The 23,069-nt window shown below is 48.5% G+C and overlaps 1 protein-coding gene and 1 pseudogene across 2 annotated transcripts in view; one reads left to right on the forward strand and one right to left on the reverse strand.

Moving 5' to 3' along the window:
* Positions 1 to 226: 226 nt before the first annotated feature.
* Positions 227 to 23,069, reverse strand: part of LOC101272441 (optic atrophy 3 protein) — a 38,537-nt gene continuing 15,694 nt past the window's right edge. For both annotated transcript variants that reach the window (XM_004271353.3, XM_033430712.2), the window contains exon 2: positions 227 to 4,025. In XM_004271353.3, coding sequence (XP_004271401.2) covers positions 3,589 to 4,025 — 437 coding nt within the window. In that variant the 3' untranslated portion in view covers positions 227 to 3,588. The remainder of the gene's footprint in view (positions 4,026 to 23,069) is intronic.
* Positions 4,800 to 21,437, forward strand: LOC117201819 (barrier-to-autointegration factor-like; annotated as a pseudogene).

A 23,069-nucleotide genomic window follows, 5' to 3' on the forward strand; every position in this document is an offset into this window, starting at 1 on the left:
AAAGCACTGAGTCCCTCAGGAGGGGAGGAGCTGGGATTCAGCTTGGTCCCTTCTTCCCAAATAACCACAGGGCAGGTAACATTGGAAAAGAAATGTCTGTATGTGCATCCGTCCCCCCACTGGACTGTGAGCCCCCATGAGGGCAGGGTTGGGGCTATCTCGGTCACGGCTGGGACCCCAGCACTGCACAGAACATGGTGAGGAACATGGTGGGCACCTCAGACAGTTTTGTTTTTTTTTTTAATATTTATTTATTCGGTTGCGCCGGGTCTTAGTTGCAGCAGGTGGGCTCCTTAGTTGAGGCTCGTCAGCTCTATAGCTGTGGCATGCATGGGGGATCTAGTTCCCCAACCAGGGATCAAACCCGGGCCCCCTGCATTGGGAGCGTGGAGTCCTAACCACCGCGCCACCAGGGAAGTCCCATCGGTGACAGTTTCTTGAATGAAAGAATAAACGAAGGATATTTTTTCTCAGGTTAACGGGGCTTTTTTTTAAATATGGGGAAAAAATGCATCAACTTGAAGACAACCAATTTGGATTACAAATTTATTCTAACCCCTCTCCCCAAGTCACAAATGTATACAAAATTTTAGCTAGCAGGAAACCAGAGCGATGAAGCATCCTCTGGCCTTGTGCATTTTGAGAGGGGACTCTTTCCACTTCCACACATGCTGATCCCACCCCCACCCAGTGGGTGAAGCGGATGCATCCCACGAGGTATCGCCACACGTAAGTACACGTCAGGGCTGAGTTTTGAGTCTCGGAGATGTGAGCGCAGCACTACGTCAGGGTCAGGATGGCGCAGGGGTTACGGGTTCTGACTCAGACTGCCCGTCTTCACACCCCACCTCTGCTTCTTCCCTGCCTGTGTGACCTTGGGTAGGTGATTTTCCCTCACTGCGCCTCGGTTTCCTCATCAAGGCAACAAAGAAAATGTTATGGGGACTATGTAAAGCACCTAGAACAGTGCCCCGCACCTAACCAGAGCTCAATAAACTCCACCTATTTTGATGATGACCACACCTTATTGACAAGATGGGTCACTGACATTGACATGATGTGGGGAGGGCAGTAAAACAGTCCCTGGCCTGTGGCAACCCGTGCTCCAGGGATGTGTCAGTGCCAGAGTGGACTTCCCTGGGGTAACCATGGCAACAGGCACTAAGCCTGCTCACCTGGCTCCATCAATCACCCCATCATCCAGTGGTAGTTCTGTCTCTTGCCTTCTTCCCCTCGTCATTTAACCCACTCAAGTCATTTCCAATTTTAAAGACACCCCTACCTGGGGTCCACCTCCCTCAGCTCCCTCTACATCAGAGGGGGCTCTTCTAGAAGGAATTAAGATGCTGTTTCAGAACCCTGGTTTCTTGGTTTTCTCTCTGGGGAGGTCTTGTGTCCAGAGTATTTTCACTCCGCTGGGGAAGTGAGGTGAGGGAGGGAGGGAGGGAGAGAAAGCTGGCCCCTCCCACTTCACCTAGAGCTGCTGGGAAACGGGCCCAGGTGGAATGGATCTAACCTCATTCATTAAATGCTAAGATCTTGGGTGTAATCTGGGGCTGTTCTGACACTCTCAATGCTGCCCCTCGGGTGCCTTTGGCCTCTGTGTAGGGATCTCTGCCCCTCTCCCAGCAATCCACCTCCCTCTCATCTTCCTCCTTGCCCTGTACCAGTACCCTCAAGCACCCTGCATCCCTTCTCCATCTCCCTCCCTGCCTCTACTCTTACTGCTTCATCACCTCACTGGCTTGCTGGCCTCAGGCAAGTCCCTTTGCTTCCGCTGGGCCTCAGTTTCCCCATCTTGGACGATGCTCTACCACTCACCCCCATCAGAACTCTCCCAGCTTCTCTCCTAATTTTAATGAGGCTTGTACTCATTTTGGAGATCAGATCATGATTCTCTGACACACCCTTCAGATGACTTCCTCTCTCCAGGGCTCTTTTAATTGGAAAACATCTACAGTCTGAAAGACAGGATGCAGACTGGTGGGGTCCAGACCCCTCCCGCTTCAGAGGTGAGTCCTGGAAGAGACTCCAGGTAATGAATGGTGGTTCCTGGACTGTTCCTCTCACCCTTGTGGTTCCCTGAATGCCCCATGGGGTTGGCAGGAGTCCCAGCGTACTCCTGGGGTGGGGAGGTGTAGTGGGTTGAATGGTGGCCCACCAAAAGATGTGTCCACATCCTAACCCAGGGAAAGTTATGGGAGCTTCTGTGGAAAAAGGGTCTTTGTAGATGTAATTCAGTTAAGGATTTCGAAGTGAAATCATCCTAGATTTAGGGTAAGCCCTGAATCCAACGACAGGAGTCTTTCCAAGAGACAGAGAGCAAAAGAAGGCCAGGTGAAGATGGAAGCAGAGACTGGAGATAGGGGGGCCCAAGCCAAGGGATGCCTGAGGCCAAGAGAAGCTGAAGAGGTAAGGAAGGATCCTCCCCTACAGCCTGTGGAGGGAGCGTGACCCTGCGAACACCTTGATTTCAGATCTCTGGCCTCCAGAACTGTGAAAGAATAAACTCCTGTTGTGTTAAGCCACCGAGTTTGTGGTCATTTGTTATGGCAGCCCTGGAAACTAAATAACAAAGCTAAGACCAACTGGTGGCCTAGCCCGGTGGGATAGAGGGGGTTACGGAGGCAGGAGGGGGACAGCTGGACCAGTCCAGAGCTGCAGGGAAGGAAGGCAACAGCACAGAGATCTAGAGATCGGACGGAACATGGGGGCTGTGATCATGGCCGGCAGTCCCCTGAGAGAGGCCACTGAAGAAACAGTGGGGAAGGTAGGAAAGGACATGTCAGGAAAGGCCCAGGGACTCTGAGGACAGGTTGACAGGGGGCTGAGGCTGAAAGACGGGTCGGACTAGCCACAGACAGGATCAAATTTTCCACCAGAAGCAGGGTTGGTAGGGCATTACCAGGAGACCCTGCATAGCCATTCCAGTGGGTTGTGCCGCAGATTGAAGGATGAGGGGGGTTCTGTTGGAATACTCCGTTTGAGCGTCTCAGGGGAAGGTACCACGGATCAGGTTAAGGTGAAAGGTGTAATATTTGATGGATCAACTGCAAGCCAAGATCCCTTTTTTTTTTCCCTCATAAGAGGAGTGATGCCCAGAGAAAGCCCACCTTAGAAGGTGGGAGAGGCAGACGCTCACTGAAAGACACTGCGCTTCCTTACGACAGCCTGTACCAACTGACAAAGGGAAGGAGGTATTCCGATGTAAGAGTCCCCGGGAAAAGTTAACACTGATCAAGTAGATGGAGGGCTGATAGATCGATCTGGCTCAAGTCCGGTTCCATTTTTTCTTCTGCCGGAGGAGTGAGCACGTTGTCCTGCTGGCTGGGACCCCATAGGTCTTTGTGGTTTGGAGTGGGCTGGAGAGACAGCACTGCAGACTGTACCAAATGAGCCAGAGGTTGGAGGGGGCTGTGTTGGAACCTTCACCTGCTGGGGGCTGGTCGCAGGGGAAGGTACCACGGGTCGGTATGGGGTGACCTAACCCAAGTTCCATCCACATCCCGGTGGTTTTCACTGGGCCAGCACAGGTAGGGGTAACGCAGGGAGAAGGCCACATCAGGACACACAGGGCCACGTCTAAGTTCAGGCTTCGGCAGGCTCCTTTTCCTCGGATGAGGACACTTCCTGGGACGTGGATGCTGCCTGGGGCGCGGGCGGCGGGCCTGCGGCGCAGAGCTGGGCGCGCACCTCTTGCATCTGCGCCTGCAGCTCCTCCAGGGCGCCCGGCGGCGGCGCCGCCTGCACCTGCGCCTGCAGGGCCTCCAGCGCCAGCGCCACGCGGCCCACCTCGTCCCGCATCGCGTCCCAGGCGGCGCTCTGCTCCTCTTCCTTGTGACGCTGGTGCGCCTGGTGGCGCCAGTACTCCAGCACCAGGCAGCCGCCGCCCACGATGAAGACGGTGGCCTCGCCCAGCAGCTCGGCGCCCAGCTCGGCGGCCGCCTCCTCGTTCAGCGGCTTGATGACCGTGCCCCGGAAGCCCATGATGCGCATCTTGGTCCGCATCTCCACCCAGTGGTACACTGCGGGGGAAGAGAGGGGTCAGGTCATACACTGGGAGCCCCCTGCCAACCCCGCCCCTCCACGCCTTGGTGTCCAGGTGGGAGAAATGGGGACACAGCAGCCAAAATCACCAGGGGGCACTTTTTTATTTTATTTTATTTATTTATTATTATTATTTTTTTGCGGTACACGGGCCTCTCACTGTTGTGGCCTCTCCCGTTGCGGAGCACAGGCTCCGGACGCGCAGGCTCAGCGGCCATGGCTCACAGGCCCAGCCGCTCCGCGGTATGTGGGATCCTCCCGGACCAGGGCACGAACCCGTGTCCCCTGCAACAGCAGGCGGACTCTCAACCACTGCGCCACCAGGGAAGCCCCAGGGGGCACTTTAAATAAAACCCTGCACCTGGCCTGGTCCCAGGAATGCCAGTCACCCCACCTGGGGTGAACTTCAGAGCATCTTTTTGTCTCCCAGAAAATTATGGCAAGGAGCCAGGAATGAGAAACTCTGCCACAGAGACTGGGGACCAGTCTGAGACTGGGGACCAAGCCCCTGGAAGGTCACTAGGAGCTGCCAGGCTGCAAACTCCCAGGAAGGTGTAAAGAAAGGGTCAACTGCTGGAAGCTTAGCTCCTTCTGCTTGCCCCTCGAGCCACCGCCCCTGGCACCGTCGCCCCACCCACTGCCAAGAAGGCAGACCCCCTTTCTTTCCAGATCTTCCCCAAATGCAAAATCAGGGCTGCAACGGAGAGGGACCTCCTGGATCCAAAGAAAGGGCAGCAGAAATGTAGGAATCGATGCTAGGCGACTGTGAGCACAGGGTGACCAACCCTCTTCGCAAGTCTGATGCCTCCCATCCGAGATCTTCACCGGCCCTGAAGATGGAGCTGATAAGAGCTGTGAGCTCTTCCCGGTGAGGTTTTGGGCACATGCCTCGGAGGAAGCTCAGAGGCGACTGATGCTGCTGGAACAAAAACCTGCTTGCCCAGCTGTTCCTTTGTGAAGGAAGATTCTCAGCATTTGAGTCTTAGAAACCAAGGCCGAATTGATGCTGACCCCTGACTCCCTCCTGTAATAGTTAACATTCATCCAAGGACACATGGGATTATTGGGGAGGACCTGTTTTCTAGCTTATTTGGAGATTCATTTCCTACGTATCATTTTACTTTGAACGTTTAATAATTATCCATGAAAATGCACAAAATATAAAATGTTTTCAATTAATTGTGGACTAATAATCTTAAAGGTAATTCAATCCAGGAGAAAATATTTTAACATTTAGAATCTTATGGTCTCAGGAAATTACACAAATTAAAAATTGAATTTCTGTACATGTCTTCATTGCGGGCACATCATTTATTAGATAGAATTCGGTGGGAAACGGAACTGTAAATATAAGTTCAAGGACGAAAAGGAACAATGTAAAATTTCCGACTGTAAAAGAAGAGCTTTGCTCATTTTTTTTTCTTATAAACTGGACATCGGCAGGTACCACATCACAAGAGTATGTGGATTGCATTAGATACTTCAAAGAAAGGATGCTCCAGGTGCTTAAAAATTTCAGTATTCCTAACACACCAGAAATTACTGGGCTGGCCAAAAAGTTCGTTTGGGTTTTTCCATAAGATGTTTTTTGTTTTTAAGTAATTAATTTTTGGCTGCGTTGGGTCTTCATTGCTGTGCGCGGGCTGTCTCTAGTTGCGGCGAGCGGGGGCTACTCTAAGTTGTGGTGCGCAGGCTTCTCACTGCGGTGGCTTCTCTTGTTGCGGAGCACGGGCTCTAGGTGCACGGGCTTCAGTAGTTGTGGCACGCGGGCTCAGTAGTTGTAGCTCGCGGGCTCTAGAGCGCAGGCTCAGTAGTTGTGGCGCACGGGTTTAGTTGCTCCGCAGCATGTGGGATCTTCCTGGACCAGGGCTCAAACCCGTGTCCTCTGCACTGGCAGGCAGATTCTTAACCACTGAGCCACCAGGGAAGCCCTTCCATAAGATGTTACAGAACTTTTTGGCCAATCCAATATATCCTTTGCAGGTACTTGAACTTATGAACGGAAGTTTTAGCTGTCAACTTGAAAATGCACTAGAGGGTATATAACTTTTCAATTTTTTAAAGGAGTAAACTTAAAAAAATTTTTTTGTTTTCATGAAAAAAAATTTTTTTTTAAGTAGAAAAATGTTTTAGAAGCTCTGCCTGGAGCCGGCGGTAAGATCCGAGGCGTGTACCCAGGGCCCTCTCAGTATGCCAAGTGCTGCGGTCACCATTACTACTAATTGTTACGTAGGCCCTGGTGCTGTGGGGTTCCTGGGGTCCAGGCTGCAAAGAACCCTCCCACACTGAGGTCCCAGCATCAGGTCATCCTGAGGTCCACGTGGGGCTCTGCCACCTACTGTGTGGGTAATGACAGTTCATTTTGAGGCTCCTCTGTAAAGGGGAGATGATGACCATACACCAGCCCTGCTGCCTCTTAACACCACACTCCCTTCCACTGTTCTGGTCCAGGCTCTGTCCCAGCTCTGACCAATGTCCCCTTCTTGACCTCCCTGTTCAGGGACCCTCTATCCCTCCCATCAGTCTGTGTATTCCTTTCAAAGCGCCTATCACAACTGGGAATGATCCTGTCATCCAGCCAGTTATTGGCACTCCATCTCCGCACTGGGCTGTGAGCCCCACGAGGGTGAGCCCAGGGCTGTCACAGTCATGGCTGTGTCCCTAGCACTGTCCAGAACCAGGCCAGGCACACAGATGATGCTCAGTACATCTCGTTGACTGCGTCAATGGGTCCCCGCGCCAGCTTCCTCCCCATCTGCCAGCCCCGGCCTCACCCCCTGCAACTGTTCTCCATGGAGTAATCAGGAGCTGGTTAAAAGACAACAAAACCCCAAAAAACTACCATTCTTTTCACTAACAAAAGTAACGCACTGCATGAAAATCAAGTACTCAAACTATAAAATTAAAAGCCAGGAATTCCCTGGCGGTCCAGTGGTTAGGACTCCGCACTTTCAGTGCTGAGGGCGTGGGTTCAATCCCTGGTCGGGGAGCTAAGATCCCACATGCCACCTGGTCCTGATCCCTCAAACATACCTCTAAATCTTGCCCTAATAGGCCTCTTTGTCTCCTAGCGTCCTCTCCTTGACATCTGATAATAAGCATACATTGCTCATCTATTTCTGAGTTTTCCAATTGGAAATTTGCTTGTATTTATACAACTATTTCCTGTTGGTCCCCCGGCCCCACCATAAAAGATGAGCACTTCTTCCCCATGCAGCCTGTCTTTCCCTGGACCCTCCGCTCCCCATTCCTACAAGTGGTTTGTTTATTTCTTATTCTTGTATTTACACTCTTTTCACCATCTCCCTCAGCTCCCAACATGGTCAGGGAGGAAACGAGCAGCCCCTCTTCCCCTCCACATCTCCCTAGGCCAGACCATCCTTTCACATGATCAGGATTTAACATACAGGCTGTTCGGTGGCTATAATACGGCCCCTTGTCCTCTGTGCGTCAGCGAAGTCAGAAAAATGAAAATCAATGGCACATACACGGTGACAGTCGTGGAAACACTGTTCAGTGGGGTGTGACTAAGCTAGAAAGGAGCCCCTGTGATGGGCTGTGTTAGGGCGGCGCCGCCTGGAGGAAGCACCTGGACGCCTCGAGGCGTCCTCAGGATCAAGGTCAGACAGCTTCTCTACCCTTACCCCACAGAGCACACGTCGGTTTGCTCTCAGCTGGACGGTGATTTTCTAGGATGATGTGATCTTCCCTCGCATGACAGTTCTCAAACTGCAGATCCTGTCCCGTGAGTCCCTATCTAATGAGATCAATGTGGTGGCACAAACCAGCGTTAAAAATATAATCAAGAATATAATTGTTAGGGAACCGCTGACTGAAACCGCCAGCCCCGGCCAGGCACGATGATAACACTTGCATGAGTTGTCTCGCAACAGGAGGTTCTGATAAAGAATGAGGTGCTGGGCTTCCCTGGTGGCGCGATGGTTGAGAGTCCTCCTGCCGATGCAGGGGACGCGGGTTCGTGCCCCGGTCCGGGAAGATCCCACATGCCGCGGAGCGGCTGGGCCCGTGAGCCGTGGCCGCTGAGCCTGCGGGTCCGGAGCCCGTGCTCCGCAACGGGAGAGCCCACAGCAGTGAGAGGCCCGCGTACCGCAAAAAAAAAAAAAGAATGAGGTGCTGCCACCGGAAACTAACTGGGAGAATTCAGGAGGGGCTGAAAGGAGGGAGGACACGCCAGCCCACAGTATGTCTTCTACACTAGCCCAGGAGGGGTCAAAAGGAAGAGGGAGGACACAATATGTCCCGCCAACCTCCCAGAATCCTCCTCACTGAAATCCATCTTGGCTGAGAGATGCGTGCCACCAGGAAGGACCCTGAGTCAGAGTGATTAGCCAGAGACAACCCGGAAACTAACCCCATCACCATATAACCTGCGACTGCGAGCCATGTGGCGGAGCGGTTTCTCCGGGGTTCCCTTACCCTGCTGCTCTCTGCCCAGGCACCCCTTCCCAGTAAAGCCTTTTGCTTTGTTAGCACGTGTGTCTCCTCGGACAATTCATTTCCAAATGTTAGACAAGAGCCCACTCTCAGGCCCTGGAAGGGGTCCCTCTTCCTGCAACCTAACAGAAAATATTCGATGGACTTTGAGGGCATTACACTAAGTGAAGTAAGTCAGAGAAAGACAATTACCATATGATCTCACTTATATGTGGAATTAAAAAAACAACAGGGACTTCCCTGGTGGCTCAGTGGTTAAGAATCCGCCTGCCAATGCAGGGCTCGAGCCCTGATCCAGGAAGATCCCACATGCCGCGGAGCAACTAAGCCCATGCGCCACAACTACTGAGCCCGTGAGCCACAACTACTGAAGCTCCCGTGTCTAGAGCCCATGCTCCGCAACAAGAGAAGCCACCGCAATGAGAAGCCCGCGCACTGCAACAAAGAGTAGCCCCTGCTCGCCACAACTAGAGAAAGCCCGCACGCAGCAACGAAGACCCAACGCAGCCAAAAATAAATAAGTAAATAAATAAATTTATAAAAACAACAACAACAAGCCAAGCTCACAGATACAACAACAACAACAACAACAACAAATAAAACATCAAAGCCAATCTTAAGCACTCAAGGAAAGTACCGTTTCACAAAACTTTTGGTCTTGTTTTTTATGTGACTGTACGAATACGTGTGTGTGACTGGAACATAGTCAAAAGGTTGAAAGCCACTGTCCTAAGTTTTGGTTGGAATTCCGCTGAGTCTACAGATCATTTTCAGGACAGCGACATCTTCCCAACATTGAGTCTTTCAATCCACGAATGTGGTATCTCTCCCCACTTAGCCTCTCATTTTCTCTGCAAGTCTTACACCTCTTTGGTTTTACTTATTACTAGGTAATGATATTTTTTGCCGTTATTCTTCATGGTATATATATATATTTTTGGCTGTGCCGCCGGCTTGCAGGATCTTAGTTCCCCCACCAGGGATTGAACCCGTGCCTCCTGCAAAGTGCAGAGTCCTAACTACTGGACCGCCAGGGAATTCCCTGTCATGGTATTTTAAATTTCATTTTCAATTTGGTTGGGGCTGGTATATAGAAATACAGTTGAGTTATGTAAATGACTTTCTTTCCAGTGACCTCCCTAAATCCATTCTTTTTTTTCCTTTTTAGTGAAATACAACGTATACAAAGTACACAAATGTTAATTGTAGAGCTGGATAATTTTTTAATATGTAGGCATCACCTAGACCAAGATCTAGAACATTCCCACACTCCAAATGGCTCCCACTTTCAAGCCCTCTTCCAGTCAGTACCCCTAATGTCACTATTCTGACCTCTTATGATAGATGATATGTTCTCTTTAAATCCTATTCTGCTTCTTCGTGATAGATCATTCGTTCTCTTTCTGGTCTGACTTCTTTTGTTCAGCAATATGTCTGTGAGATCCACTGTGTTGCCATGTGTTTCAGTTCATCCACTGTACAGATGGACCAGTTCATTCATCCATACCCCACTGAGGGACATTTAGGGAACCTAGAGTAGAAAGGTTTCCCAGGAGTGAAACTGCTGAATCACAGGGCATTGCATCACCCAGACAATCGCAATAAACATCTTAACGAGTTTTTCTGTTGTTGGGAACAAGTTGATCCTAAAATTCACAGGAAATGCAGAGGTCCTAAGAATAGAAAAATTTAAAGAAGAACAAAGTTTGAAGATTTACACTATCAGATTTCAAGACTAACTGCAAAGCTAAAGTAATTAAGATCCTATTGGTACGAGGATGGACAAATAGAAGACTGGGAAAGAACAGACGGTCCAAAACTAGACCCACACATATCTGATTGCTTTTCAAATGCTAGACCAACCTTGTAGTCTTGGAATAAATCCCACTAGGTCATAATTTATTATCTTTCTTATGTAATGTTGGATTCTATTTGCTAATATTTTTGTTTAGGATATCTGAATCCATGTTCAGAAGAGATCTTGGCCTAAAATTTTCCTTTCTTGTAATGACTTTGTTAGGTTGTTGTATCAGTGTTCTACTGGACTCATAAAATGAATAAGGAAGTGTTCCACTTCCTCTATTATTTAGAAGAATTTGGGTAATGACATTATTTCTTTCTTAAATGTTTGGAAGAATTTACCAGTGAAGCCGTCTGAGCTTGTGGTTTTCTTTATGGGAAGGTTTTAAATTATAGATTCAATGTCTCTAACAGATACAGGGCTATTCAGATTCTCTATTTTTTCTTGTGTCAATATTGTTAATTGTGTTTTTCAAGGAAATTGTCCATTTCCTCTACATTGCCAAATTTTTTGGCTGAAATTGATCATAATATCCTCTTGTCATCCTAGAATTAGGACGAATTAATGAATTAATGTGTCAGTTTTCATCCCTTTTAATGGAAATTTGTGTTTTTCCCCTTGAGTAGTATTAATCTTTTCAAAGAACCATCTTTTGACTTTGTTGATTTCCTCTACTAAATGCCTGCTAACTCCTAGTTGTTCTTCAAGGTGCGTCTCAGGGATTTCCTTCTTCAGGACTAGGTCAGACGACCACTCTGGGCATCCTCAGCTCCCTGGGCTCTGACATCCCAACTCTGATCAATCTTGGGTGTCACTGGTGACAGATCTGTCTCCCCCACTGGATCATGCGCTCTGCAAGGGCTGGGCCCAGGCCCGTTCTGCTCTCCCTTCCATCTCACACCTAAATCCACCTCTGCCTGGGATACCATTCCCCCACTCCTCTTTTCCCACTGTGCCCCAATTCATCTTTTAGGTCTCACCTGGAGTGTCCCTTCCTCTAGGAAGCCCTCTCTGATACCTAGGCTGCATCAGACATGTCCTCTAGGTTCCCAAAGCTCCCTGGGCTTCCCTCATCATGATGCTGTTTATTCTAGGTTGAATTTAAAAAAAAGAATATGGAGGCAGAACTCCTTGCTTCTAAAATGGATATAGAAATATGTTTCGCCCAGCCTTGTTTGACCTTTCACCAAAAAGGCTGGTTTCACTGTTTTTAATATCCTGAGGCCTCTGGGCTCTCCCTGCTTCAAGGGAACTCTTTCATCATTGCCTGGAGGCTAGCCTGTAGCTCCTTAAGGGCAGGTTCCCAGAAATGCCCAGCCCGGCACCTGGCATCGAGAAGGCACTCGGGGAATGTTTCATGAGTGGATGAACGGCTCATCTTTCCTTCAGGTTTCCTCAAATTTACTGTATTTAGTCACGATAAGCACCGACATTTTGTCAAAACGTCGTCTGTTTCGAAGTTTACATCTTAAGTTTGATGTTTACTCTATCTCTGAGGAGTCGAGAATGCTGCTCCTCCCAAGGGGGAGGGAATTTAACAGGTTGCTTTAGCCAAGGAAAAGGCAGGACTCACCTAACCTGTTTATCTGCCCTGAGCCACCCTGCTGAAACTTCTAACATCATACCACGTGGCATACTGCTACCTTCACTTCTACTTTTTTTTGAAGTATGTTGATTTACAATTTTGTGTTAGTTTCAGGTGAACAGCATAGTGATCGATTATACTCCATTATAGTTTATTACATGATAATGTGTATAATTCCCTGTGCTATACAGTACATCCTTGTTGCTTACCTATTTTATATATAGTTTGTATCTGTTAATTCCATACCCCTAATTTGTCCCTTCCCACTTCCCTCTCCCCTTTGGTAACCACAGTTTGTTTTCTATATCTGTGTGTCTGTTTCTGCTTTGCATATACATTCATTTGTATTATTTTTTAGATTCTGCACATAGGTGATATCATATTGTATTTATCTTTCTGACTTATTTCAGTAAGGATAATATTCTCTAGGTTCATCCATGGAGCTGCAAATGGCACTACTTCATTATTTTTTATGGCCAGGTAATATTCCATTATACATATATACACACACATACATATATATCTCACATCTTTTTAATCCAGCTGAGGTAGGAGATAGATGAGGCCCCAGGCTGAACAGCTCCAAGCATCTCCTGCTGATACTTTGAGATAAGATACCATCATGAGTATTGGGCCTTGCCTGGGTAAACGGCCAAAGCGACTACATTCTTCTCATGCTTGTGGTGAAGGGGATTTCCCGGCCTGACACATGCACAGAGAAGGTCCTCAGTCTAGGGGAGGGAAAAAGGGAGGGAGGAGGCACCAGCTCAGGATTTGTCCTGCCAACCTCCCAGAAACCTTCACACTGGAATCTACCTTCACTGAGAGATGCGCATGCATACCGGGAAGGACCCTGAGTCAGACCAAATATGGACACAGGCGAGATGATTGGCCAGAGGCAACCCGGAAGACTGCCCCGATACTTAAGCAACTTAAATCCTTCCTATTGGCACGCAACTCACTCCAAGTTCGCCCGTCTGTTCTTCCACACGTACTTTGCTTGTATTAAATGCTTTATCTGTTTCACAATCTTGGTCTCTTTGCTGAATTCCTTCTTCAAAGAAGACAAGGACTGAGGTCCCTCTTCTTCCCAGAAGAATCACAACCGTCTGTTGACGGGCACTTGGGTTGCTTCCACTTGTCTTGGCTATTGTAAATAGTGCTGCTATGAACACTGGAGTGCATGTATCTTTCCAAATTAGTGTTTTCGTTTTTTCCAGATATGTGCCTAGGAGTAGAATTGCTGGATCATTTATAGCTCTATTTTTAATTTTTTAAGAAACTTTCACACTATTTTATTCCCACAACAGTGTAAAAGGGTTCCCTTTTCTCCACATCATCTCCAATACTTGTTATTTATAGATTTTTTAATGATAGCCATTCTGGGCACTTCCCTGGTGGCGCAGTGGTTAAGAACCCGCCTGCCAATGCAGGGGACGTGGGTTCGATCCCTGGTCTGTGAAGATCTCACATGCTGTGGAGCAACTAAGCCTGTGCGGCACAACTACTGAGCCTGCGCTCTAGAGCCCACGAGCCACAACTACTGAGCCCGTGTGCTACAGCTACGGAAGCCCGCGCACCTAGAGCTCATGCTTTGCAACAAGAGAAGCCATAGCAATGAGAAGCACGTGCACTGCAACAAAGAGCAGCCCTTGCTCGCAGCAACTAGAGAAAGCCTGTGCACAGCAACGAAAGACCAATGCAGCCAAAAATAAATAAATAAAATAATTTTATATATAAAAAAATGATAGCCATTCTGACAGGTGCGAGGTGGTACCTCATTGTGGTTTTGATTTGCATTTCTCTAATAATTACTGACGCTGAGCATCTTTTCATGTGCCTGTTAACCATTTGTATGCCTTCTTTGGAAAAATGTCTATTCAAGCCTTCTGCCTATTTTTTGATTGGATTGGGTTTTTTAAAACAAATATTGAGTTGTATGAGCCATTTATATATTTTGGATATTAACCCCTTGTCAGTTGCATTGTTTGCAAATACCTTCTCCCATTCCATAGGTTGTCTTTTGGTTTTGTCAGTGTTTTCTTTTGCTGAGCAAAAGCTTTTAAGTTTAATTAGACCCCATTTATTTACTTTTGCCTTTATTTTATTTTTTTAAAATTTCTTTGTTTTACTTATTTATTTTTGGCTGCATTGGTTCTTCATTGCCGTGCGTGGGCTTTCTCTAGTTGTGGCAAGCGGGGGCTACTCTTCGTTGCGGTGCGTGGGCTTCTCACTGCGGTGGCCTCTCGTTGCAGAGCACGGGCTCTAGGAGTGCAGGCTTCAGTAGTTGTGGCATGCAGGCTCAGCAGTTGTGGCTCATGGGCTCTAGAGCACAGGCTCAGTAGTTGTGGCACACGGGCTTAGTTGCTCCACAGCTTGTGGGATCTTCCTGGGCCAGGGATTGAACCCTTGTCCCCTGCATTGGCAGGTGGATTCTTAACCAGTGCGCCACCAGGGAAGTCCTACTTTTGCTTTTATTTCTTTTGCCTTAGGAGACTGGTCCAATAAAATGTTGTTACGATTTATGTCAAAGAGTGTTTCTTCTAGGCGTTTTACGGTTTCAGGTGTTACATTTAGGTCTTTAAACCATTTTGAATTTATTTTTGGATATGGTGTGAGGAAATGTTCTAATCTGACTGTTCTACATGTGGCTGTCCAGTTTTCCCAGCACCACTTGTTGAAGAGACTGTTTTGCTCTCCATTGTACGCTCTTGCCTCCTTTGTCTTCGATTAATTGACCGTAGGTGCGTGGGTCTGCTGCCTTCACTTCTGCCTGTGCACTTGAGGAGCAGACACTGAGTCCAAGTTGGGCCATTTGGCTGCGGGCAAGGGAGTATTCTTCTCTAAGCCTTCATTCATCTTCAAAATAAGGACCCTCCCTCCTACAGGATAGTACTGCTGAAAAGACTAAATGAGTTCACGCAAAAACTTTTCACTCAGGGCCAGGCTTAACGAACGGCAGCAAGGCCTGTGGAGTCAAACAGACCTGGACTCAAATCTTGGCTCTGTCACTTCCTGGATATGCAAGCTGTACCTCCGTTTCCCCATCAGTCAACTGGGGATACCCAACTGGCAGGACTGGGAGAATGGCAATGCAAGACTAAAAGAGAAATTGCTCAATTTAATAAATGTTAAATGTTAGCATCCTCTTCCTGACTCCTGTGCAGAGTTTTATTCCTGGAAATATGTCCTACCCAGTGGTCTCAGCTCTATGTCCTAGGGCTACATAGAACAGTTTTCAGCCTCCTCACTGGTCTCTGTATCTCCAGTCTCATTCCCTTTGATCCATCCTCCATACCACAGAGTATCCCAACTCAGATATCCTCTCCTCCCTGAGCCCCAGACTCCTGGGCAACCCCGCCCTAGCTTTTTTTTTTCTTTTTTTTTTTCTTGCGGTACGCGGGCCTCTCACTGTTGCGGCCTCTCCCTCTGCGGAGCACAGGCTCCGGACGCGCAGGCTCAGCGGCCATGGCTCACGGGCCCAGCTGCTCCGCGGCATGCGGGATCCTCCCGGACCGGAGCACGAACCCGCGTCCCCTGCATCGGCAGGCGGACCCTCAACCACTGCGCCACCAGGGAAGCCCCCCACCCTAGCTCTGACCACTCTGGGCCATCAGTGTGTGGTGACAAGTCTATCCCCCCAACTGGACTATGAGCCCCACGAAGGCAGGATCTGGGCTGAACTGGTCGCTGCAGTGTCCCCAGCCCTGGATGGGGCAGAGAACAGGTACTCAGTGACAGGGCTGATCTGTGGAAGTCCCTGGGATGGAGCCGTGGACCCCTTGCGCGGCTCCCTCTCACCTGGCTCCACGCATCACCACACTCAACAATTCGTCATCTGCCTTATTGTGATGTTCACTTTACTGTGGGGTTTGCTTTATGTGGTGGCCTCGGAACAGAACTGGCAATATTTCTGAGGTCTGTGTATATTGTGAAAGTGTCTTCCTGCACATGAGACTGCATCTGGCTGGAATGTATCTGTTTCCTCAGGAAACTGTGCTCGTAAGAAAGGACAGGGCCGGCGGGGGTTGTGGGGGGAGAGAGGCCAGGCGCCTCGGGAGTTTAAGGACATGAGACAGGACCAAGGGCCTCTCCCCCAATACTGGAAACACACCTTCATACACACAATGGCTGCTTCCTTGTAAAATAAAGGGAACGTGTTCCTAATATGGGCCATCATTCAAATGTGAGCAGTGAGTCATCCTAACTACACTACCTATTATATACCTACTACTTAGGTAGCCTGGGATGATGAAAGGGCTGTGACAGAGATGCTAAATACTGAACTGCTAAATGCGTTAGCCATGGAGAGGGGAGTGCTTTTTAAAACATGGGAGGGGGAGAATAAAAGCACTAAATCCTTACCTTCCATAATAAGAAGTCAACAGGTAATAAAAAATAGGGAAACAGGGACTTCCCTGGTGGTCCAGTGGTTAAGACTCCACGCTTCCACTGCAGGGGGCGTGGGTTTGAGCCCTGGTCAGGGAACTAAGATCCTGCATGCCGTGCAGCGTGGCCAAGAAAATAAAATAAAATTTAAAAATGGGGAAACAATCTTTAGAAATATGGTGGTAAATACCAAAAAACAGCTAAAACATTTAAACTGTTTACCTGTGGGGAACAGGAATTGAAGTGGAAAAGGTTCAGTTTTCTTCTTATTATTGTAAATCATAGATATATTTGACTTTAAACTAAGTACTCATACTCCTTTGACAACGTTAGTAATTAATGTAATTTTTAAAACACAAATACATTTAGAAGACTTGTCCAAGCCAAATATTCCACCCAAAAGCCACAGAATAGACACTCTTCTCAAGTGCACATGGAATGTTCTCCGGTATAGATTATAAGTTAGGCCACAAAACAAGCCTTAACAAATTTAAGAAGACTGAAATCATATCAAGCATCTTTTCTGACCCCACTGATATGAAGCTAGAAATCAATTATAAGAAAACTGGAAAATTCACAAATATGTTGAGATTAAACACCATGTATTGCACAACCAATGGGTCAATGAAGAGATCAGAAGAGAAATTTTAAAAAATAGTATGAGATGAATGGAAATGAAATAACAACATACCAAACCTCATGGGATGCAGCAAAAGCAGTTCTAAGAGGGAAGTTCATCATGATAAACACCTACCTCAAGAAACAAAAAAAATCTCAAATAAACAACCTAACTTCCAGAAAAAGGACAAATGAAGCCCAAAGTTAGTAGAAGGAAGGAAATAACAAAGATCAGAGTAGAAATAAATCAAATAGAAACTAAAAAGACAATATAAAAGGTCAATGAAACCAAGAGCTGGTTCTTTGAAAATATAAACAAAATTGATAAACCTTTAGCTAGACTCACCAACAACAAAAAAAGAGAGAGGAATCAAATAAAATCAGAAATGAAGGAGGAGGGGCTTCCCTGGTGGCACAGTAGTTAAGAATCCACCTGCCAATGCAGGGGACAGGGGTTTGAGCCCTGGTCCAGGAAGATCCCACATGCCGCGGAGCAACTAGGCCCGTGCACCACAACTTCTGAGCCTGCGCTCTAGAGCTCATGAGCCACAACTACTGGACACCGTGCACCTAGAGCCCATGCTCTGCAATAAGAGGAGCCACCGCAATGAGAAGCCGCAACAAAGAGTAGCCCCTGCTCACCACAACTAGAGAAAGCCCGCGCAAAGCAACAAAGACCCAATGCAGCCAAAAATAAAGAAAGAAATAAAAAAATTTATTTTTTAAAAAAAAAGGGTCAAGGTCATGAAAGACAAAGACAGACCGAGAAACTATCATAGGTTAAAGGGGACTACAGAGACATGACAACTAATTCAGGATACAGGATGAGATCCTGGGACAGAATAAGGACTTTGGTGGAAGAACTGGTGAAATGCGAATGACGTGCGTGGTTTTGTTACCAGCACTGCACTCATGCTCATTCCCTGGGTTTGCTCCCTGTACTGTGTTTACATAAGATGATATCATGGAAGGAAGCTGAGGGAAAGGTCTACAGAAGCTCTGTACCATTTTTACAACTTTTCTGTAAATCTACACTGAGCTCAAAGTAAAAAGGTAAGAAAAGAAATAACCTCCAGGTGGCAAGACTGGGAGGAAATGGACCCTCGCGAACATTCGTGGCTGCCGGTGGAAATCTTCTGCACACCCTTGAGTCAGCAATTCTGCTTCTGGGGATGGATGAGAGATTTCAGTCACACGGGTGTGAAAGGCGTGCCTGCCAGGTTAGTCCTGCAGCAGCGTTTATGACAACAATAAAAACGCCAGGAAAGACCCTACAGGACTATCTACGGTCTCATAAATTACAATAACTCTGTCGGCAGCTGAGATAGAGAGTAGGGAAGTTTTTCATGTGCTGATAGATAATTCTCTCCAGGATAACATGTAACATGGTCAGTGAAAAGCAGTGAGGACCAGCACAGTGTATACTGTTTGCTGTATTGTGGGGAAAAAAAGGGCGGGGGGGGGGGGGGGGGGGGCGGGGCGCGTTGCATATCAGCGTCTGCTTGGAAATGCATAGTTGTTTTTTGTTTTTTCTGGAAAATACTCAAGATAACAGTGGTTGCCTCTGTGGAGGAGAACAGGGTGCCTGGGGAACAGAAGTAGAGGGAGAATTTCTCCTACATACTCCTGTGAACCTGAAACCATGTGAACTTAAAAACAAAACCAAAAATGAGACAGATAATTAAAATTTTTTCCAAAAATTCAACAAATAATCCTGGACCCAGGATTTGTGGTCAAACCTGTTTAGATGAAATACTCTGCTCTTCCCTCAAGCCCCACTAAGATGGCATTCAGGTAGAAAGAAGCCAGAAGCCACAAGAACAGAGGGAAGAGGGAGGGGTGGCCTGGAGGGGAGCAAGCCAGGGCAGGCCCAGAGGCCGGAAGCAGATAGCTGAGAGGCAACTGACAGAGCCAGCAGGAAGGAGACCTAGGCACCCATGGGTGGGTGTGTCTGGGGGGGGGACAGGGTGCAGGCAGCTGAACTAGGACAGACTAGGATGGCATGCACCAGTCCCTCTGAGAGTGGGGATAAGCTGAGGATATCCAGAACTCCTCCCCAACCTGACAGGAAGCTGCAGAGGGTGAACCAGGGGGACTCCAGGAACAGCCCAGGGGGCGGGCGCCATGCTGGAAACACGCCTGACCCTCTTGCCTGGGGCTGGTGGCCAATGCACAGAGGTCAAGAGTCAACCCCAGTGGCCCTAGCTGGAGGTGATGAGAGTGAGGTCACACCTTCCACTGAGGTACAGAAAGGGGCTCTGCTCAGCTGTGACCTTGGTAATCCAGGGAGATGGGAAAGATCTAGGCCAAGGACATCCCCGTGGCTCCCAGGCCCCCTCTCCTCTCTTCAGGAACACAGAGACCCCTCCTCTCTCTCCCTCTAAAGCCCTGGTGAAGTGGGTATCTGCCCAGCAGCCACTTCTCTTTTTCTGGAAACTTCCCCTGACTCTCCTTTGAGGAAGGCCCTCCCCTCAATGTTCCCTCATGTTGTTCAGGTAAAACCGATCCTACCCCCATGTTTAGATGCTGGCATTTAGCCCTGGGATTTTTCCCGGAATTTCAGGAACGAGGTCCTCTCCTTCTTCTGGTGTTGCTTAATGAGTGGGCTGTGAACCTGGAGCTACTGAGGCCATCTGATCCCCAAAGGGAGAGACTACCTGAGAAAGAAAGACAGCACAGAGAAACACAGGGCCCAGGGATCGGGCTGTGCCTTCCAGGAATTGTCTGAGTTCCTGAATCTAGCTGAGGCTGAAGCTATACACTTCCGGAGCGTTTATGCATCTGACCGTTAGCTTAGAATTGTCACTTGTGAAGAGTTGAGGGAGGGGTTCAGAGTGAGGTCACCACCCCTTCTTGACAAATATTGAGAGACAGGAGTTTCAAGGAGCACTGAGGGGGAAATTCCTAGAAGAAGTGTGTACCCATGAATGTGTATATACAACAGCACGCCAACATCACAGAAAAGAGGCAAGATAGGTCTTCTGCACTGAACAGGTGTTACTTTTATAAGCAGAAATCAACTTTCTTTGAAAAATAATACAGCAAATTAATTCCTCGCTGTCCTTGATTTCTTTTTTTTTTAAAGATAATATATTTAATCAAACCTTAATTTTTTTTTTTTTTTTTGCGGTACGCGGGCCTCTCACTGTTGTGGCCTCTCCCGTCGCGGAGCACAGGCTTCAGACGCGCAGGCTCAGCGGCCGTGGCTCACGGGCCCAGCCGCTCCGCGGCATGTGGGATCTTCCCGGACCGGGGCACGAACCCACGTCCCCTGCATTGGCAGGCGGACTCTCAACCACTGAGCCACCAGGGAAGCCCTGTTCTTGATTTCTTTTGTCATCATGACATATTGTCCCTGCTGCCTTCAGAATCAAGTCCAAATGTATTAACATGGCCCTGTGTGGTCTGTCCTTGGAATGGCCATCCAGTCTCTCGCCACTTTCAGCCCCACCGTCTACATTTCAGCCCCACCAGCCTCTTCTGATTTTTCTCGTTCACACCTTGACCCTTGCACATGCTGTTACCTGTGCCTCTGTCTTTCCACTTTGGCTCACTTCTCCTTGAGCTCTGCTATATCCCCTTCTCCCAAAAGCCCTCCCCAAACCCACAGACTGGCTAAGCTCCCCTCCAGGCTTTCCCAGCCCAGCACTGACCCACTGACCTCTCTGGATCGTCTGGAGAAGGGCCTGTCTCCCCTCTGAATTGCGAGACCCATGAGGGCAGGGCCGTGTCCCCACCGCTGCTCAGCACAGGACCCAGCACAGAGAAGATTCTGGGGAGTGCTGGTTGCATGGATGAGATAGGGATGAATAAAACAAGCCAAGGACAGGGTTTGTTTCAGCCCTGTGTCCCCAGCACTCAGCACAGGTATAGAGAAGATGCTCATAGGAGCTATGTTGAAAGAATGAGACCAAAAGTGAAAAGTCTGAGGTATAAAAACATATCAGCTTGGTGATAAAAAGACGCTTTATTCAATCAGTGCTGTCGGGACAACTGGACAACTAGGAAAGAAAATAAGAGGGATCCGGAGTGGGTTGAGGTATCGGTGGGAGAGTCGGGTGGCGGAAGAAGCTGTTACGGGGACTGGAGCTGTGGATTAAGCCTGAACAAGATGACAACTTCCCAGGACTTCCCTGGTGGTCCAGTGGTTAAGACTCCACGCTCCCAAGGCAGGGCACACGGGTTCGATCCTTGGTCAGGGAACTAAGATCGCACATGCTTTGTGGTATGGCCAAATAAAATAAAATTAAAAAAAAAAAGAATATTTAAAAGACGACAACCTCCCAAAAGCACTGAGATTTCGTGGCAGAGCCCATGGGGAAAGAGCCAGTGGGAAGCCTAGCCGGCACTGGCAAAGTCCTGCGCAAGGAGCTGGAGGAAAGGGGCTTTGACAAGGCCCATGTGGTTCTTGGCTAGTTTCTGGTGCTAAAGAAAGATGAAGACCTCTTCCGGGAATGGCTGAAGGACCCACGCGGCGCCAACGCCAGGCAGTCCCGGGACTGCTTCGGGCGCCTGTGAGAGTGGTGCGACGCCTTCCTGTGATGCTCTCTGGGGAGCCCTGATCCCGAGCCCCTGCACTGAGTCTCCAGAGTTTGCAGCCAAGTGAGGACTCCTCCCCCATCCTCTCCAAGGGAAAAGACTGCTGTGGTGGTGCAGACCTCCCGTGTACTCCAGGGTCTTTTGGGAGATCTCTCCCCTCATCATTTCAACTTTTTTGGAATTCTCAGCCTTGCATGCATCTCCCTTCTCCTTTCCCTGCCAAGTTTTGAGTCAGCTCTTTTTGGTAGAACGGTTACTGCCCTTGTAAAGTTGTTTTTTTTTTTGTTGTTTTGTTTTTTTGCGGTACGCGGGCCTCTCACTGTTGTGGCCTCTCCCGTTGCAGAGCACAGGCTCCGGACACGCAGGCTCAGCGGCCATGGCTCACGGGCCCAGCCGCTCCACGGCATGTGGGATCTTCCCGGACCGGGACACGAACCCGTGTCCCCTGCATCAGCAGGCGGACTCCCAACCACTGCGCCACCAGGGAAGCCCTGCTGGTTGTTTTTATACCTGGGGCAATGCATCACCAAGAAGGGAGAGGCGATTTGCCTTTCTTTTCATACTTCTCCCATAATTTCTTTTCTTGGGAGCAGAACCATCGGAAAGGGAGGGAAGGAAGGAAGGAAGGAAGGAAAGAAGGGAGGACGGAAGGAGGGAGGGAGGAAACCCAGCAGATTCCTCAGGCAAGTCAGGTGAAGCTAGAGCTCTGGAAAGGATTCCCTTAAAACTCTCCTTGCAGGAGTGCGGGGAGTTGGGGTGGATTCAGGTACAACAGCATGAAGGCTGCCTGCCAAGTGCCACATAGACTGGAATACTGAAGGCAGCATTCTTTGGGAGAGCATAACCCAGAAATAACCTAAACGTCCACCAACAGGGGCCTGGTACGATCACACTAAGTACCAAGTGCTACGAAAAAGAATGTGGGATGAATTTTCAAGGTTATGTAGTTAAAGAGGAAAAAAATAGGGCACAAAACGAGGTGAACAGTACACAACCTTTTATGTGAGTTACACATATGCATACAGTATACCTGATTATGCACAGAACACCTCTGGAGGGTATCTGGGGAGTGACCTTTGGTGGTTTCCTTTCTAACCTCTGACCTTCTACTCTTCCCATCACTCTCTGCCCCAGCCACACAGGCCTCCTCACTGTTCCTGGAACCCAGCAGGCATGCTCTAGCCTCAGGGCCTTTGCACTTACTCTACCTTATGCCTGAAACACTACTCTCCAAACATCCATACTTCCTCATTTTACTCAAGTCTCTGTAATCACCTCCTCAGAGAAGGCTTCCTAAACCCACTCTAATAGAGCAAATACCTTCTCCCATTACACCTAATCCTTCTTCTTTCCTGCTTCATTTTTCCCTTAGTACCATCTAACATGTAATATATTTACTTTCTTTTTTCTTTTTTTTAATAAATTTATTTATTTATTTTGGGCTGTGTTGGGTCTTCGTTGCTGTGCGTGGACTTTCTCTAGTTGCGGTGAGCAGGGGCTACTCTTCGTTGCAGTGCGCGGGCTTCTCATTGCAGTGGCTTCTCTTGTTGCGGAGCATGGGCTCTAGGCGTGCGAGCTTCAGTAGTTGTGGCTCGCGGGCTCAGTAGTTGTTGCTTGTGGGCTCTAGAGCACAGG

The sequence above is a fragment of the Orcinus orca genome, chromosome 20, assembly GCF_937001465.1.
Source record: "Orcinus orca chromosome 20, mOrcOrc1.1, whole genome shotgun sequence".
Classification (NCBI taxonomy): domain Eukaryota; kingdom Metazoa; phylum Chordata; class Mammalia; order Artiodactyla; family Delphinidae; genus Orcinus; species Orcinus orca.